We start from the raw sequence: 16804 nt of genomic DNA, 5'->3' as shown, positions 1-16804 counted from the left end.
AGTGGAAAAGACCAAACGGTTGGAGCTTTAGTTCAAAGGGATCTGCATGGTTTGTTGGTGTTTTTCTTAGTTCCTACAGTTTTACACACACATTTATCTATCATTTATCTATCCGTGACACATGCTAATTGTTGCATTTGTATCTGAGATGTGAATCACGACAGGTTGAAAGATTCTCTTGACATATGGAGAAAATCCATGTTTTTACCACACTGCCTTATTTCTAACCCACAACAAACTTAATGAAAAATCTATAGAGCACTGCTGACACCCAGTGGATAAAGTGGAAAATAGTAACTTGCTTGTAAGATTCTGAAATGGTTTATTGCCATGCCCAATAAACAGTGTTTAACCTTGCAAGCAACTTTCTTTGGTGTCAGTACAAAGAAGAAAAAATGGCGACCCTATAATGCAAGAGTATTATAGTTATAAAAGCAAAGATTTCAGTGAACAAAAAATATGATACAGAATATTTTTTTTAAATTACGATAAAAAGAAAAGTATACATAAATTAGGTACAGCCAAGATATTCAGGACGGTGTCCAGGGGAGTGTGCAAGAAAGTGGCCAGAAACATGTTAAATAAGGACCCTACAGCTGAAATATCGGGGGTAGAGGGGAAATATAACCAAGAGATATAATCCTAAAATCCATTTGTCCACATTTAACAGGTTTGGATAAGGAAATATGCTAGTTTCACCGTCTATTGACGTGAATGCGAAAGATACAACTGCATCGAATGATTGGCCCTTGCTGATGTATGGACGTCATCCGTCTGCGACGTGTTGATGTTTTCTGTGGTCGCAAATAAATGGCGTCATTTCTCCGCGCACCACAGCTGTGACAGAAACGGTGCATTAAAAAAAACTGCGCCTCAACAGGAAACTAAACGTCGTGTGCTCAGGTAATAACTTACGTTTGATAAGGTCGCTGTTGTTTGGCTGGACAGAAGTTTGCGTGGGTTATGTTGCTAGACGTAGACCACGGCAGGCAGGAGTTGGGAATGGTGCAGTCTATATAGTTTCATTTAGAGCTAGCATGCTAGCTAACGCCTGATGCTGTCGCTAGACCTGCACATTTTCTCCTACTGGCATTAAAATGCAAAGTAGATCAAGAGAAACACTCCGTTTGAGCTCCAATTTATAGACGGTATCACAGTCTGGTGATTTTATTCGTAATACGAAATGGGAAAAAATAATTAAAAACAGCATATTTAAAATAAAATGGCAATATTTCTTAATTGTATATGTTAACAAATATGGATAATGTGCAGCTATATTCGTCTATTACTGTGTGTATGTATGTGGGTATATACATATTCGTGTATATACATACACACATGTGCCATGTGAACGCTAGACAGGTTGTTGGTGAGACTGAAAGTGAATATATCCATTAGGTAGTCAACTGTACACATTACATATCTGTTGGTTTGGTTGGCAATGCAATGAAAATAATGAGCACCTGAATAGAATGAGTCTCATCTCTTTTCATAATTAAATGCGCTGATAATCCGGACCTTTTTGTGGGCAGTTGGTGAATAATAAATGAGAGAAAACGAGGCGCACGCCTCCATGCTGCCCCGCTTTGTGACCTTGGGTTTTTATCAATTCACGACCGTTTTTGCAGCGTTTTTCTGTGATATTTGCATTTCTTTGTGGGATTTTGTTATTTAAAATGCGTGCGTAGCCGTGTTCAAGGACCTCTGGAGTCCTTGCAACCCACGAGGTGATTACTGGAACAACTTGGCTTAAAGAGCTGCATATTCTGTCATAATTAACCCATAATTAAAGTTGGTCGGTTGTGAATTTGCGTGCATTTCTATTATCAGGCGCTTTGCCGCGAACACGTCACTCGGTCGTTTCAAGCGAAAACGAAACCTTGAGTTTCCCTTCTTCGGGACAGGTTACTTTCCCCTTTTCTAACGTCATGAGTTACCTCATGTTTTTGTTTCCCTTCTCCACATCTAAAAGCGAGCATTATAGCGGGGATCTCAGGCAAAACGAGTCCACATTTACTTCAACGGTGCTCTTTGTGGGTCTGATTCCGTCTATTGGCAACTTTTTTGGGAAATTGCAGGATCAGCCAGGTAATTGCTTAAATCGCAGGTAACTCCTATCAGCTTCTGCAGGTGAGATCCACCGTCCCCTCAACACCTTACACCTGTGTGACATTACCTGCTTTGACTTTGTTTCTGTGCTGCAAAGCTGCATTTGGGACTGAGACATGCCTCAACATGTAGTGCAAAAGAGTTCATTCAGCAGTTGCCAGGTTGGTGGTGCCGTTTGTGGCCCTATGCTGGTGCAAAGGGTGTGTAAGGATGGTAGAGACAGAAAACGGACTTGTTAGTTTACTTGTCAGCTGCTGGGTCGGGGTCAAGATGACTAAGTCCCAGCACTATTTCGGGCCCTGGCCCGTCGTCTCTGTCGGTCCAGATTATAGTGATGAAGCCAGTATGTGTGTGTTCTGTTAATTCTGAGGCGCTGAATCATGACGTCCCCAAAGGGCCTGAAAGGTGTCTCTGTGTTGGGTTTCCCCTGCTGTCAGTCGGACTCCTATAGACATTATTGAGCGTTGTCAGATATGACACTCAAGGCTAAATCAATGGTGGTTGACACGCACCACGCGTCAAGCGCGTTTAACATGTTTTAAATGTCATTGAGCTCGCATTGCGAAACCTTTTCATTACACACACGCTTTAACGGCTCAGCTATAATCTGCACGCTGCTTGTCACCAGCGGGTGAAACGCAGTGCTCGCCCTTGGAACGATCCCGCCCGCATCAGCGGCACGTCGCTTTCCTCCTGTGCTATGAATCCACATCAAGCAAGAACCTATAAAGCTAGAAATAAAACACAATAGACACAAGAGACCGTGAATTATTGATCAGCTTGCTTTTACCCAGGGTATATGTTTCAGTGTCCCTGCGAGGGACAGTATGTCACCTTGCTGTATCCTTGTAAACTGGTTACTTTTGCTTCTTGTATTTCTGTCTGCCCGTCTGTCTGACCGTCTGCCTCCTCTCCTGGGTGTCCTGATTACTCCCACCTGTTAGGTGCCTCTTATCTCCTCCCTTCCCTCCTGTGTTAAAGCTGCGTCCTCAGGTCTGGTGTGTAGCTGTTGCACGTGTGTGCCTGTACCTGCCACCCTGTAGTTCTGACCATGTATTCGTTCACTCGTGTTGGAAGCTTTTATCTTGCACCATTTTACTGTTGCGTCTAGTCTAGTTTTGAGCTTTATTACATGTTCAGGAATAATAATAGATCCCTAACTACCTGTAGTGAAGCTTGATAAGGCCTTACTTTAGCAGTATTTGGATTAATTATTCTTTTTTTCCCCCTTGGAACATCTGTTAATTATCACCTGCTAAGACCTCAAACCAATGGCTCATCAAGGACACGGCAGCTTATGCATCACTCAGTGATCCCTTTTGCTGTCATTCGTTGTTCATTCATGTCCCCATTCACTCTCCTTTATTCCTATTTCAGGTGCTCCGGGTACATCTGGGCCGGTCGGACATTCTGTCAGCGTCTGCCGCTCATGCTTGGGGACACACGCCTAAACAGAAGCTGCACAATCAGCTACAGTGTCTCTCTGGTCTCTCCAGCCCTGCGCTATGAGCAGAGGTAGAGGAGGGACTTCTAGAGAGCATTACCAAAGGAATCCTCGCCCATACCTCCAGGCCAAGGAAAACTACCACAGACCTGACGCAGTCCCACACTTCCTGAGGGGTGGCCCACAGCACGGTCCTTTTCCACCCTACTACTACGGCCCTCCTCATCCCGTCGTGCCTCCGCAGACACCAGCACATTCTTTCCTCCCCTCCTGTCCACCCAGTGCAAACCATACTAAGGATCAAATTCCCCCCAAACCAGGAGAATCTAGCCGTTCAGTTAATTCTCCCAGTTCCTTTCACTACCGACGAGGAGAGTTTCTGACAGGTGAGAGCTTTGATGCAACGCAGTTCACTGCTGGAGCACGTAGTGAGGAAGCGCCCCCTACAAGGTCACATGGTCCCTCATACCAGCTCCGGCCAGGCTATAACCAATATCCCAGACCCAGCAGCAGCCCAAGAGGCAAATTGCTATATTCTCAAGACCAGTGGCTACCCAGCGTAAGGCCCTCACGAGTGCCCCCAGACGAGAGGTCCTTGCAAGAGCCCCCCCTGCAAGGTCGAGAACAAAACTTCAGCAGGCACCAGCGCGTCCAGACAGACTCACTCGAGGCAAGATTCCAGCATTTGAGCGTTCACCGGCGTTGGCCCAACAGGGACAGCGACAGGTTGAACCGTTTTTATGCATCCAACAACTCTCTGAACTTCAGTTTGGCCGAGGGTAACATCACTCTCACCCCAGACATACAGGAGCAGGTCCACAGGGCCTTGGTCGCGTTAAAACCAAGCCATAGCATCGCTGCAAAGTGGTTGGCCAAAAAGCTCCATCTGCCTAAAAAGATAGTCAATAAGGCGCTGTATTCTTTGGAGCGCACACAGAAAGCCTCCAAGCAGGGCCTCAGCCCTCCACTGTGGACCACTTACAGGGAACATCTGAAGAGTGACGCGGATCAGAACTCAGTCGTAGAGAGTCAATCTCCTCATCTAACAGGCGAGCAGAACTCTGACACAGAATCCACCTCCCGCAGCCAATCGTCAGTAGCCTCCTCTGATTCTGAAGATTCCAAGGCAGCAGCTGGAAGTAGGCATCCCATAACTCCCAGCTCCTCTGATCAGAAACATTTAACCTCCACAATGTCAGACCAGAAGGAACTAGTTTTGCACTACCTCTTTAATTCGGGCGAGAGGACTGCCCTCTGCATAGCCAAAAATCTGGGACTTAAGACCACCAAGCAAATTAATCCCACCCTCTACACCCTGGAGAAGCAAGGTGATGTCATCAAGCACAGCGGGGTCACCCCTGCTACCTGGGAACTAGCCACCCACCGGCGAGAGAGGATGGAGAGGAGTCTGAAAGCTGCAAAGAGTGCCTCCGCCTGTGAGGTCAGGATGGAGGTAGAAGCGGAAGCAGGTGGACCCGCCTTTCTGCCATCTGCAGCCCTGCTACCAACATCTGAACTGGACCGCCTGCCATTCCAAGACTTCTCAATGCCGAGGCAAGATCACAGCGAAAAGGTAGCTAAAACTGATGACGGTTAGTTTTGCTGGTGGAAAATAAAAAAGATTGAATTAGTGTTTTAGAATAACAAGAGTGAAATATTAGAACAGCGTTTAAAGATAGTTGTGAGATGTTTTCATGGAAAATTCACCTTCCATCAAACTCCGTCCCAATTTAATAACGTGCTTTTATCTTTTTAATCCTCACTCTCCCATCAGCCCCCTGTTCAAATCATAAATGAACCCATAGATACCACTGAAGGACAGTGGGCAACTGACGACATCCCAGAGTTCCTCAACATCATACGTAGACAGACAGATATGGAGAAACTGGCTGCAGAACAGAACAGTGCTGTCGGAACCGTAGCGGTGTCCGTGGCCGCTCCCCCTCCCCCGAACCTGTGGGCCAAATTACAGGAGGTGAAGTTAAAGAACCCCGTCAGCGGCCTGATGGAGTACGCTCAGTTTCTGGGTCAGAACTGTGAGTTTCTGCTCCTCGACCAGTCGGGACCCTCTCACGATCCAAGGTCAGTAATCTGTTCCACAGCTCCCCCCCAAGGCCGCGTTCATATATTCAGAATGATTTATTGTACCAATAGAAACATTATTATTGTAATTCTGGACCATCTGCTGCCAAAATAAGTATTATCTCAATTTAAAGCCAATAAAACATCTGCAGAAACTTCAACTTAGTAATTTAGGCAAAATACAAATAATGTATTCCTCTGTGTAAAATATAGCCATTTATTATACGTGTGGTTTGGGAAAGTTACCATCTTTTCGTTTATATACCCACATTCAAGAGAAGGTTTTCTTTAACAAAGATGTGTGATCATTCTAGTTTAAACGGAAACAAACCAACATTTTGTCTCAAGCTGTTGGACATATCAATGCCTGATGGGACGGACGGAGTTTAAGCTCGAATGTTTGGGCTTTTACAGCCAGAAGAAGCCTCGTTTGTATATAAATGTCTCTTTCTTTCAGATTCCGCATGCAGGTGATGCTGAACGGGAGACAGTTTCCTGTAGCAGAAGCTTCCAGTAAGAAGGTGGCCAAAAAGGATGCTGCCGCTGCCACCCTCCATGTGCTCATTGAAGAAATGGAGGGAGGAACGAGCTCCAAGGACAACAACAATGCTGCTATCAACCAAGGGACGGGTCAACTGACAGACACTGGTGTAAGTTATGAAACAAACTCCTGTCAAACATCTGAAGACTAGACAAGAGTTCCTTTCATTGAAATATTTCACTATATTTAACAGGACCATCCATTTTTACTGACAGATATTAAAGCCAACGCTCTGTGGTTGCCTCCTACAGGCACTTAACCAACTGTAACTGATTTTATTGCCCCCTCCACTGTCCACTGTCTAGCAGGGGTCAATGGAGGGGACTGTAAGTGGGGCTGGTACCACAGAAGGGAGGGCGGTGGCAGAAGGACCCCCACAGCTGCTGTCACGCTCCTTGCCTGGAGGGAAGAATCCCGTGTCGGTCCTGATGGAGTACGGTCAGCACAGTGGAAACTCCATTGAATTCATCATGACCGGGCAGGCGGGACCACCACATGACACACGGTACTGGCCACCCCCCTCTCTCTGAATCTGTCCTTTCTCAGTGGTTTCCCCAAGGCAGCGACTCTCCTCGTGGCCAGACTTATCGCTAGTGATCAGCTAGTTCTGCTCCTTCTGTCGTCACTAGAGTCAGCTGACAACGACCCAAACCCTCCACGGCCTTTCTTTGTATCCTGAGAGTGTAATCAGCAGGTTCTGGCAAAATGAAACCTTTGTTCGCCGGGTCTGCGTCCCTTTGTTTGTGTCTCAGTCCCCAGTACGTCTCGGCTCTAACCGGGTGCTTTTCCCTTCCTCTCCCCTGATTCAGGTTCATGTACCGCGTCAAGGTGGGAGAGAATCTGTTTTCAGAAGCCTCGGCTCCGAGCAAGAAGGCAGCCCGCCAGCTGGCTGCAGAGGAAGCTGTCAAAGAGTTGATGGCTGAGGGGAGATTGCAGCTCAACAAGGTGAGGTCAGGTACAACTCGGGTTCCTCTCACCCGACGTCAGAAGCGCACGTACCTGAAATACCCGCAGTGACGTCAGAGACACAACGGATCACCGAAGACCAAATAAATGACTCGTTTGTCTCTGCCGTCCCGTTTGTGATTTGCAGCCACAGTTGCCACTGGGTCCCTCCAGCGACAGTGATCTCAGCGGGGCTGGGACCCCGTGTCCCTCTCTGCTGCCTCTGACTGCAAGCGAGCTGCGCGCAGCACACGAGGCCGGGGTCGGGGATCTCATCAATCACCTGAACAACAACGCAGTGTCGGGACTGCTGGAGTACGCCAAGGCCCGAGGCTTCGCCGCCGAGATCCGTCTGGTGGGCCAGTCTGGGCCGCCGCACGAGCCAAAGTGTGTGAACCCTCCCGATGTCTGGCTTGGTTCTGCTGCTATGAGCGAGAGACGGCAGCCTTAAAGATTTCCTCTTTTGTAGGTTCACCTACCAAGCCAAGCTGGGTGGACGCTGGTTCCCAGCAGTGTGTGCGTCCAACAAGAAGCAGGGAAAACAGGAGGCAGCCGACGCCGCTCTGCGGGTCCTGATTGGAGAAGCTGAGAGAGCCGCGCGCACAGGAGAGCTGATCCCAGCCGAGGTACTGACGTTTAATGGGTTCACTTTGTTCTGTCACCACATTTGTTCACATGTCTGGGAGCTATATTGGTTTGGTAAATAGCCACTCTCAGCAGCCTGTCCAGGTACATTAGTGGTCACATTTTATTTTTATTTCTATTTAATTTTAATTCAATTTTAATGAATGTCACATTTTACTGAATATGAATTAATCCCAGACTTTTTTTCTTAAGCTTCCGGTCACTGGAAGCACTTTGCATGACCAGATCGCCATGCTGAGTCACCAGCGTTTCAACGCACTGACCACACGCATCCAGCACAGCCTCCTGGGGCGCAAGATCTTGGCCACCATCATCATGAGGAAGGGGGACGGCCTGGGGACCGTTGTCAGCCTGGGAACTGGTACGCTCATGTTCTCTACATCTAAAAAAAGAATGTTGCCGGTGGATTTTCAGTATTTATAATAAAGGCTTTCCAGGGTCAGAGTCAGAATTGGAACGAGGTCAGAGCAGAACCGAGGGGGCGTCGCGCTGTTGTATTTGTTGACTTTGAATCCATTTCTCTCCTGTTTTCCTCCCAGGAAATCGCTGTGTTAAAGGGGAAGAGCTGAGTCTCAAAGGGGACACTGTTAATGATTGTCATGCTGAAATTATCTCCAGACGGGGATTTGTCAGGTACAATTCTATCATTCTCTCTCCATTTGTGTCCAGTCCTAAACGCCCCATCCCCCCCCCCCGACTTTTAATTGATGGACTGATTTGTGCCCTTTGCTCTCAGGTTTCTATACAGCGAGATCCTTAAATATCAGGACGGCAACGATGACTGCATATTTGAGCCAGCAGAGAACAACAAGTTGCAAGTTAAGCCCGACACCACCTTTCACCTCTACATCAGGTGGGAAATATTTCCTCTCCCATTATTCAGTCAGGCACTGTTTCTCTGGTCGGCAGCCTTTCATTTCTTTTTCTTTCATCCACAGCACGGCGCCTTGTGGGGACGGTGCTTTGTTTGACAAGTCATGCAGTGAGACAGGGGATGAAATCAAGGGCCATCAGCCTTTGTTTGAGAATGTAAAGCAAGGCAAGCTTCGCACCAAAGTAGAGAATGGTGAGGAGCGACTTTAAACTTCACCAATGTGAGTACTGAGCAGAAGATGGTAGAAGGTCGTGACCTCTGTCTATGTGGGTGTTTGTGTCAGGTGAGGGAACCATCCCAGTGGAGTCGAGTGCCATTGTGCCCACCTGGGATGGGATTCAGCACGGCGAGAGGCTGCGAACCATGAGCTGCAGCGACAAGATCCTCCGATGGAACGTGTTGGGCCTCCAGGGGGCGCTGCTCAGCCATTTTATAAATCCCATCTACCTGAAATCCATCACACTCGGTAAGACGCTCTCTTTCTTCAGAACAAAGCAACGAGGCAAACGTTTGTGGGACAGAAACTCAAATTTCCACCCGTCACCTGAACGTCTCTGTTGTGTTTGCAAGGTTATTTGTACAGTCACGGACACCTGACTCGCGCTGTTTGCTGCAGGATGGCCAGAAATGGGCAAGAGTTTGCTCAGAGTCTCTCTGCTCCCTTCATGCTAAATCATCCAGAGGTTTCTTTCACTTATTCTTCTGTCTGTAATCTTTTAATCATTTTATTTTTAAAAACGTGCATTCAAATTCTCTCTCCTGCTCCTCTCCCACACTCTCTGGTTGGATGTAGGTCGGCAGGGTGAGCGTGTACGACTCCACGCGTCACACCGGGAAGACCAAGGAGTCCAGTGTGAACTGGAGCTTTCCAGACCAGCACAGTGTAGAGGTGCTGGACGGAACAACAGGCAAACTGGACGGGTCAGTTTGCTTAAAATGGATTCTTGGTTATAAATGGATGAGTTGCTGGTTGTTATACTAGACCATACCTTGTACCGTATTTTCTGGACTATATGTCGCTTCGGAGTTTAAGTCGCACCAGCTAAAAAATGCATGATAAAGAAGAAAAATAGATATATAAGTCGCACTGGGCTATAAGTCGCATTTTGGGGGAAAATTTATTCGATAAAATCCGAGACCAAGAACATACATTTCATCTTAAAAGGCAATTAGCATGGATTAGCAATAGTGTTACGGTATGCTAACGTAGCAAATTCAGCTACATGACCCACAACGAGCTGAGTACTTTGTTAACGTAACATATTAACAGTTATTCAGATAACTAGAGCATAAAGAACATCCGCGCAAGTTTACCAAACAATCAAGTCTAACTCCATAGACGAAGCAGCGCTTCTTCTTCTGCGTCGCTAAAGGAACTCGTTCGCCTAGAGCGCCCTCTTGTGGTTGTCAGTGTGAAAATAATGAACATGTGAGATTCCGTAATAATGTATTTAAGTCGCACCCCCTGACAAACTATGAAAAAAAAGTGCGACTTATAGTCCGGAAAATTCGGTATGTGCAATAATCTTGTTGGGAATAGATACTAATTTCAGTATTGTCTGACGTCTTCCCTCCAGTAACAAACTGAGTGTGTCCAGAGTGACCAAGTCCAACCTGTTTGCTCTGTTCCGCGCCGTTTGCCAGCGCTGTGGACGCACCGATCTCCTCTCCCTACACTCCTACTCCCAGGCCAAGATGGCAGCCTCTTCTTTCCAGCTGGCCAAACAGCAGTTCTTCCAAGCTCTCACAGCCCACGGTTACGGCACGTGGATCGGGAAGCCGCTGGAGGAGAAGAGCTTTGAAGCAGGGGAGAGTTCCTGGAACAATGAAGCAAGTGTCCCTGTGGGAGACGGCAGCAGTAGTAATGGAATACCAATGGAAATCAAGCAGGAAGTGTTCCAGAACATTAGTGGAACAGTATAAATAGGCAGCCAGGGAAGGTTGTGGAGGAGGGCAGAAGGACAATCAAGCTGAATGCTAGAATCTTATCCCGTTGACGTAAAATGGCAAAAGATATTCGAGCAGGGTTGCAAAGAGCTACGAAACATCTGCAGTCTGTTCATAATGAGAGTTTGGCTTTTTTTTTTATTAACGCAGCACTACAAATCTGAGTTCTATTACTGTATCTGTATCCCATTTCATCCTATTTCTGTCGGTTGTGCGTAATGTTGCTAATCATTCTAAATTGTCCAAAGGTAGTTTTTGAGACTGGGTTTTTTGAAGCATGTAAGAGTTTTTCCAGCACAGGTGTCCTAGCCCGACCTGGTCTCATGTCCACCCTGAACAATCGACCGTAGCCCCCATAGACCTGATCATCCATAGCTGATGCAGTGTTTGGGTTATCTTAGTGTTTGCTGTAATTACTGTGTTTGTCAAACTCATTTATTCGTTTCTACATGTGTTTGGTTTTGGTTTATTTAGAATTGATCGAGTTATTTGTTCCAAGACAACTTCTGTTATTTTGAAGTCGGTCCGATCTAACGCGGCACCGTTTCTCTAGGTGTGGATATGGATTCTTGAAAAACGTTCCCACTCTGATTAGTCGGACTTGAGTCTTTGTTCAGCTTATTTTGCACAAAGGGGATTCTTTTGTAAATAGGAATTTCAATTCGTACTCTAATTGCGCAGAACCAACGTCAACCAAACATTCTGTGATCAATTTCTGAGGCTGTGAAAGGAAAATCTGAGCAAAACTCTGCCTTCAGAGCTGCATTTGTTGCTACGGTTCCTTTAGAATCGATCATATGGCCCCTTTGAAAAGAACCATCTGTTCTCTGTTCTTTCCCACAACCGCTGATGTCATTATCTCACAGGAGTGGGATGGTTCTCTTCTGTGTATTTATGACCTTTTCACTTCTGCCAGTAAGTCCATGAACAGCTGGCACCTGTTTTTGCCTCCTTTTAAAATTTTGTACATGAACATGGCAGCGTGTACATGAGGTGTACAGGAATACACGCACACATGCGTTATGGTCCAAAGCTCTGCTACACCATGCTGTTATTGGTTTGAATTGCATTTTTGCTTTAACAAAACTGTCAAAGTTTTTATTTTTCTTATAGTTAACCATTTTATACTATGCATTTTTAGAAATGATTTTCAGCATCCATATTTTAAGAGCTCAGGGGAATCGATTGATGTTTGCGTTTCTTTTTTCCATCCATCCCAGCTTCCCCCCAGCAGGGTCGAGGGGCTGCCATCCCAGCTGGGAATTGGAAAGAACGGGAAATAGTCCTCAACTGCTTCAAGCTCCATGTGTCCCAGGTCAAAACGTTCTTGCCACACATCGGTTTCACCCTCTGCTGTCGTTTGGTTGCATCATCAGAATTTTAGACGTCTGACCCTCCTGTTTTACTGCGATTGTTCCCCTACAGCTGCTTTTCTATGTTAACTGTGAGGAAAACAATAAAACTGTTTAAACTCCAAAGGAAGCTGCTGCTGCTGCTAAACATTTTTCTCCTTTAACAAAGTTTCCCTCCCAGTCTGGTTGCAATACTCTAAAGGATCAGCAGATGGAAACATGGCTTCACCTCCAGGTCAGAGGCTCCTTTCTGCTGCTCCGGGAACCAGGATCAGGTCCAAATCAAGCTGGATTCCTTTATTCTCTGATCTTTGTGTGCCTCTCTCAGATGTTGGACCACAAAGATTCCAACAGCTGCATTTACGTAAGCATTTGCATCTCTAGCAAAGTTTGCTTTGGGGTTACAAGGTTCACATAATATTGACCTAAAATCTCTCAAGATCATCCCTGGAAAAGGTCACCTGAGCTATCGTCTCATCAGTGGAGTCAAAAAAAAAGGGGAACGCCTGCAATTGCTATGCTCGATGTCTCGGCAACCAATTATCACCTAACGGAAGGAAACGTGCCTCCACAGACCGCTGTGAAAGTGTCCTAGGATGGATGTGAGAAACACACTTTATTGTAATATACTGGAGTTAAGATAATAACATTGGGAATAAAGAGTACCTCTTTGAGGGCGATGGCCGCTGCATCATTTCGCCGTCTTCTCGTGATGCAATAACACTTGGAAGGAGCCATTTAGAGCTGCTTGATGATGCGTCACTGGGAACAAATGGTGCTATTCGGCGTCTAATGGTGAATGGGTTCGATATCAGTGCATCAGACGGAGCAGCCTGCTGCAGTCGGGGAAGCAGAGCAGCAGAAGACTTGGGGTATAAATATCAGAGGCAGTTTAAGGGCCTTCTGCTGTAGCTCTGAGCTAACAAATCAATCTGGAATGAACCTGGACCCACATGGCGGTTGAAACATCCTTGATATTGCCATCTGTAAAAGTGTAAACAGATGAATTTGGAGGGGGGGGGATATCTGGAATATGGCTGCCGTGAGAGTCAACCGATCACAATCCATCAAAACCAGTGACCTAAATGAGGTTCATAGAGACGATCTTTGGAGTGTTATCACTCCCGATGACACGTTGGAACCTCGCGACGACGGCAATGACTTGGAACGGAGCAAAGCACCGAGAGATCATCACTGTGGAGGCAGCGTCACACTGGCTGTAATCAGGGAGGAGGGACCCGTGAAATCACACTAAAGAGAAGAACATGGCCGTCCAACATCCAACGAGTCAAAGCGGAGCCCCAGGACCTCTGTCTGAGAGCTTCTCAGACATCAATCCAATTAAAATATCTGTGATCTGGCATTGTTGCGACTCTGGAAGTCAAGAAAAAATGAGGAAAAATAGTAGAAATGCCCGAGCAGCCAGTGTTCTGATCAAATCCTGACTAAAACAAAGGAAATCAGCTTCAGTAATCAATCTGGGTGTGTGTTTGTGCAGCAGGTTCTCCTCCAACCTGCCGGTTGCTGCAGTTTCACCACCGATGTAAAAAAAATACATATATATTAATGCGATCCGTCCAGCCTCAATTTGCATAGTAAAAAGTCTCCATCTTGAAAGGCCGGCGCAGACGCAGGTGGGAGCCGCGGTAACGAAGCCGGCACCTCCGCCGGTGCGGTCCTCGTCCTACGTTGTGGAGGGCATGACTAATGATGAAAGGGGACTGGTTGAGAGCACCGGAGGGAGGGATGAATGAGGGGAACGCGGCTGCATGGAATGAAATATTTGTCCAGGCTTGAGGGCTTTAACAAGTCAATCAATGGTCTCCAAAGGAAATAAATGAGAGAGGGGAAAGAGGGAATTCTTGGAGGTTGACTGGAGTGACATTGCCTAGAAACCAGGCTCCCGAAACAACAATTACAGAAGAAATCTCAGCATGACTGTTAGATACAGGCCAACATGGCGATCAGGTAAGACTTTACAGCATCATGGTGGCCACCTTTGCGTCTCCTTTTACTAAATATTTCATCCTAACAGGTGCGAACCTACTCCGAGGGACCTCGTCGGAGCCCTGCACACGTGTCTGGGCCCAGAAGCAGGAAGCCAGGAAACCAATAAAGCCGACTGCTGCTCTGGACATGGTGGGTTATTGTATGAGAACTGTGAGGAACTATAGCAGTAACCACATTTCAAGTGTGAAAAGTGAATTTCTGCAGCCTCCGCTGGGCGTTTGAACCACAGAAGGTGGACTACTGACACAAACACCCATGACATCCTTGGTAAATACCCAGATTCTGTGGTGACGCCACACCGAGGTCAGTATCATTGCAACTCTTAAAGATTCATGATGAAATTCTGCTGCGGTTTTGTTGTTCTCTCTTGAATGTGCAGTCAAGACCACCTTCAGACCCAATGCTTAGCTGTCCCCATCAGTGTTCCTGCCTTTTAGCATAAGCTAATTCATTGTTCCAGCTTTAGCTTCTGCTGTAGAGCTATTCGATCAGATTTCATTCAGAAGAGACCCAACAATTATTTGAGGAGGTCCTTACGCTCTTAAACAGCTGGTTCCTACATTGTTCAGTTCACTTACATCCCTTAAAAGGGTAAAAGCACTAAAAATTTATTAAAACCTTCTCAGGGCTTTTTGCTGGAAAAATGCAGTTAGCTGAAATGTCCCAGGTTTGAAAGAAAAGGTTTGGATCGGTGTTAATAATATATAGTCAACACTATTGGTGAACACACACACACACTTAAACAGCTACATCTGAGGAGTTGAAGGGTTACAAATACTGGCACAGAAGAGCTGACTTGTCATAACAACAGACTCTCACAAACAGCCCAGATTAAACTTCAGTCTCCTGCTGACATTTGGAAACATCAATTAGTGAAAAAACTCCTTAAACACGCATTTTCCTATCAGGACACTACTTACCTAATTGCCTCTTCAATCAAAGCTGACACAGAGCTTTTATTAAGGGCTGGAGTCTCGCTGCTACCTGCGCTGGCGGCGCCACAGAACACAGGAGGGTGATGGGCGCGTTCTTTTCTGCTCACTGGGCAGTCTGAGGCCATCGAGGGTCTGAAGAACGAGTGTGCAAGTGCAATTACAGGTGCAACAGCAGAAACCATCCAACTGTCAGCATCTTTACAGCCTGAACATTGCGGGGGACAGAATACGCTGCTTGATAATACTCCAAAAATGCAACAAAAACCGACCAGAGGGATGAAAGTGGCGTCAAAGTATCAAGAAGTTTTAGCATGAGTATAAATCTGCTGAAATCTGCTGATTAGACACTTAAGAGACAGCTGACGCACAAAGTGGCACGACCGCAGCATCCACTTAAGTATGGTGCTGACAGGGTCCAAACTCCAGCCCCCACCCACTTCCCAACTCGTTAAAGTCCTAAACTGGATCACCAGGCAAGGGCAGCTTCGCCGTGGCGTAACGTCTAGACACGGCGTGGAGTGTTTGGGTTGCTTTATGCACTTCCTAATGAAAAGCGACGCCAAATAGATGTTCTGAGCCAAGGTGTTCTGCTCCACTTCAGCTGAAGAGCGCCTCCCACCCGGGGTCCCGTGCACCCCGCAGTCTTGTCTGTTCTGGGTTTGATTATCCTCCCTCTCAACCAGCCACTCCACTGGAAGCGCACGCGGATGTGGCCGCGCCGCAGCTTCCACCCTCCTAATGCGATGGCGGCCATTAGGGTGAGGATCAGAGCACGTCTGATAAGAGAGCGACCGGACCGCTGAGTCCTCCGGAGGAGACGTGCAAACACGCCGTGCACTTACTCCACGCATCTCTGACATTTCTCCGTGACCCGGGTCAGTGGTGGGAACAGCTCGGACGCCGTCTTCATGCATCAGCGAGGATGATTTATTCATGAAATATGGTTCCGGCTTTGATATAACCCGGCCTTATTGGTTCCCTGCTCACTGACTCGATGCATTAGGTACTTTTATGAGGGCACAAAGTCTAAACGTCGTGCTTTTTCATGCTATTTGGACGCCCTGTGCGTCCCAGTGCTACATGGAATCATAGAGCAAAGTGGTGGTATTGCCAATAATATGAAATAATGCATGAGAGATACTTTGTTTTTTCCTTCTCTTGAATTATAAAGAAGGTTTGTAAACCAGCCAAGAAGGAGCAGATGGAAAATAAAGAATCCATATTTCATGAATTATAACCCCTCTCTCTGTTCTAAATCCTGTTTTGACCCTTTTTGCTCCACACGGAGAGCGCCGTCCTTATCAGGAATAGCCAGCCCGTGTCACCGTCGGGGATCTGACAGCCCCCCGAAATGAATTTAGCCAACTCATTTGTTGGAAGCCATCAAGCAGCGGGTCCTCCGATGCAGGTGGGTGCTGCGCTCCCATCAGTCAGGCCCCCGCTGAGGCCAGGGGCCTCCTGTTTCCACCTTTTATCAAGTTTCACGCTCGTCGTGCTCGTGACCAACAGACAAAGTTTCCTGTCGTGCTTTTAGGCGGAAAAATCTCAGAAGGGGAGAGTCAGGATCCACCGTTATACCCCGGTGTTGGCATAGCAACTACATTCCTGCTTTATTATTCCTCTTCGTATTCTATTATTCACTTTCTCGTTCGCATTCTCGCACCATGCATCACGCCGGAAGGCAGGACTGTGGGCTAACCTTTCCATCGTCTGTCACTCCCATTTGCTTTTATTACTCCAAACTCTCCATCTTCCCCTGCCCTGCCTCAGATTCAGAGACAAGTATGATGTAATAATGAAAAGCAGTGAAGTATCATAAGCACGAGAGAGAAAACCAACATGGCGGCGATGATACTCAGAATGCCCCTCAGGCAGACCTCCTGCTGGGGGCTCAGTCACTTTTGGTGCCCTCTGAGGTGA

At 46.9% G+C, this 16804-nt stretch overlaps 1 protein-coding gene across 3 annotated transcripts; it reads left to right on the top strand.

Annotated features, from left to right (window-relative positions):
• Positions 1-768: 768 nt before the first annotated feature.
• Positions 769-12065, top strand: adar (adenosine deaminase RNA specific). 3 transcript variants are annotated; one of them, XM_057045154.1, is made up of 16 exons: positions 769-903; positions 3487-5126; positions 5328-5635; positions 6093-6285; positions 6485-6681; positions 6986-7121; positions 7270-7508; positions 7591-7747; positions 7959-8127; positions 8306-8399; positions 8503-8619; positions 8705-8832; positions 8924-9106; positions 9211-9323; positions 9434-9561; positions 10218-12065. In XM_057045154.1, the coding sequence occupies exons 2-16, from the start codon at positions 3615-3617 to the stop codon at positions 10561-10563; spliced, it is 4020 nt and encodes a 1339-aa protein (XP_056901134.1). In that variant the 5' UTR covers positions 769-903; positions 3487-3614; the 3' UTR covers positions 10564-12065. The 3 variants fall into 3 exon arrangements, with proteins under 3 accessions (XP_056901134.1, XP_056901132.1, XP_056901133.1); XM_057045152.1 differs by having other exon boundaries at positions 6482-6681; XM_057045153.1 differs by lacking the exon at positions 769-903 and adding an exon at positions 1867-2130 and having other exon boundaries at positions 6482-6681.
• Positions 12066-16804: the final 4739 nt, after the last annotated feature.

This window comes from Takifugu flavidus, chromosome 10 (assembly GCF_003711565.1).
Source record: "Takifugu flavidus isolate HTHZ2018 chromosome 10, ASM371156v2, whole genome shotgun sequence".
Lineage (NCBI taxonomy): Eukaryota > Metazoa > Chordata > Actinopteri > Tetraodontiformes > Tetraodontidae > Takifugu > Takifugu flavidus.
Note: the sequence above shows the minus strand (reverse complement) of the source record. Positions and strands in the feature narration are given on the sequence as shown.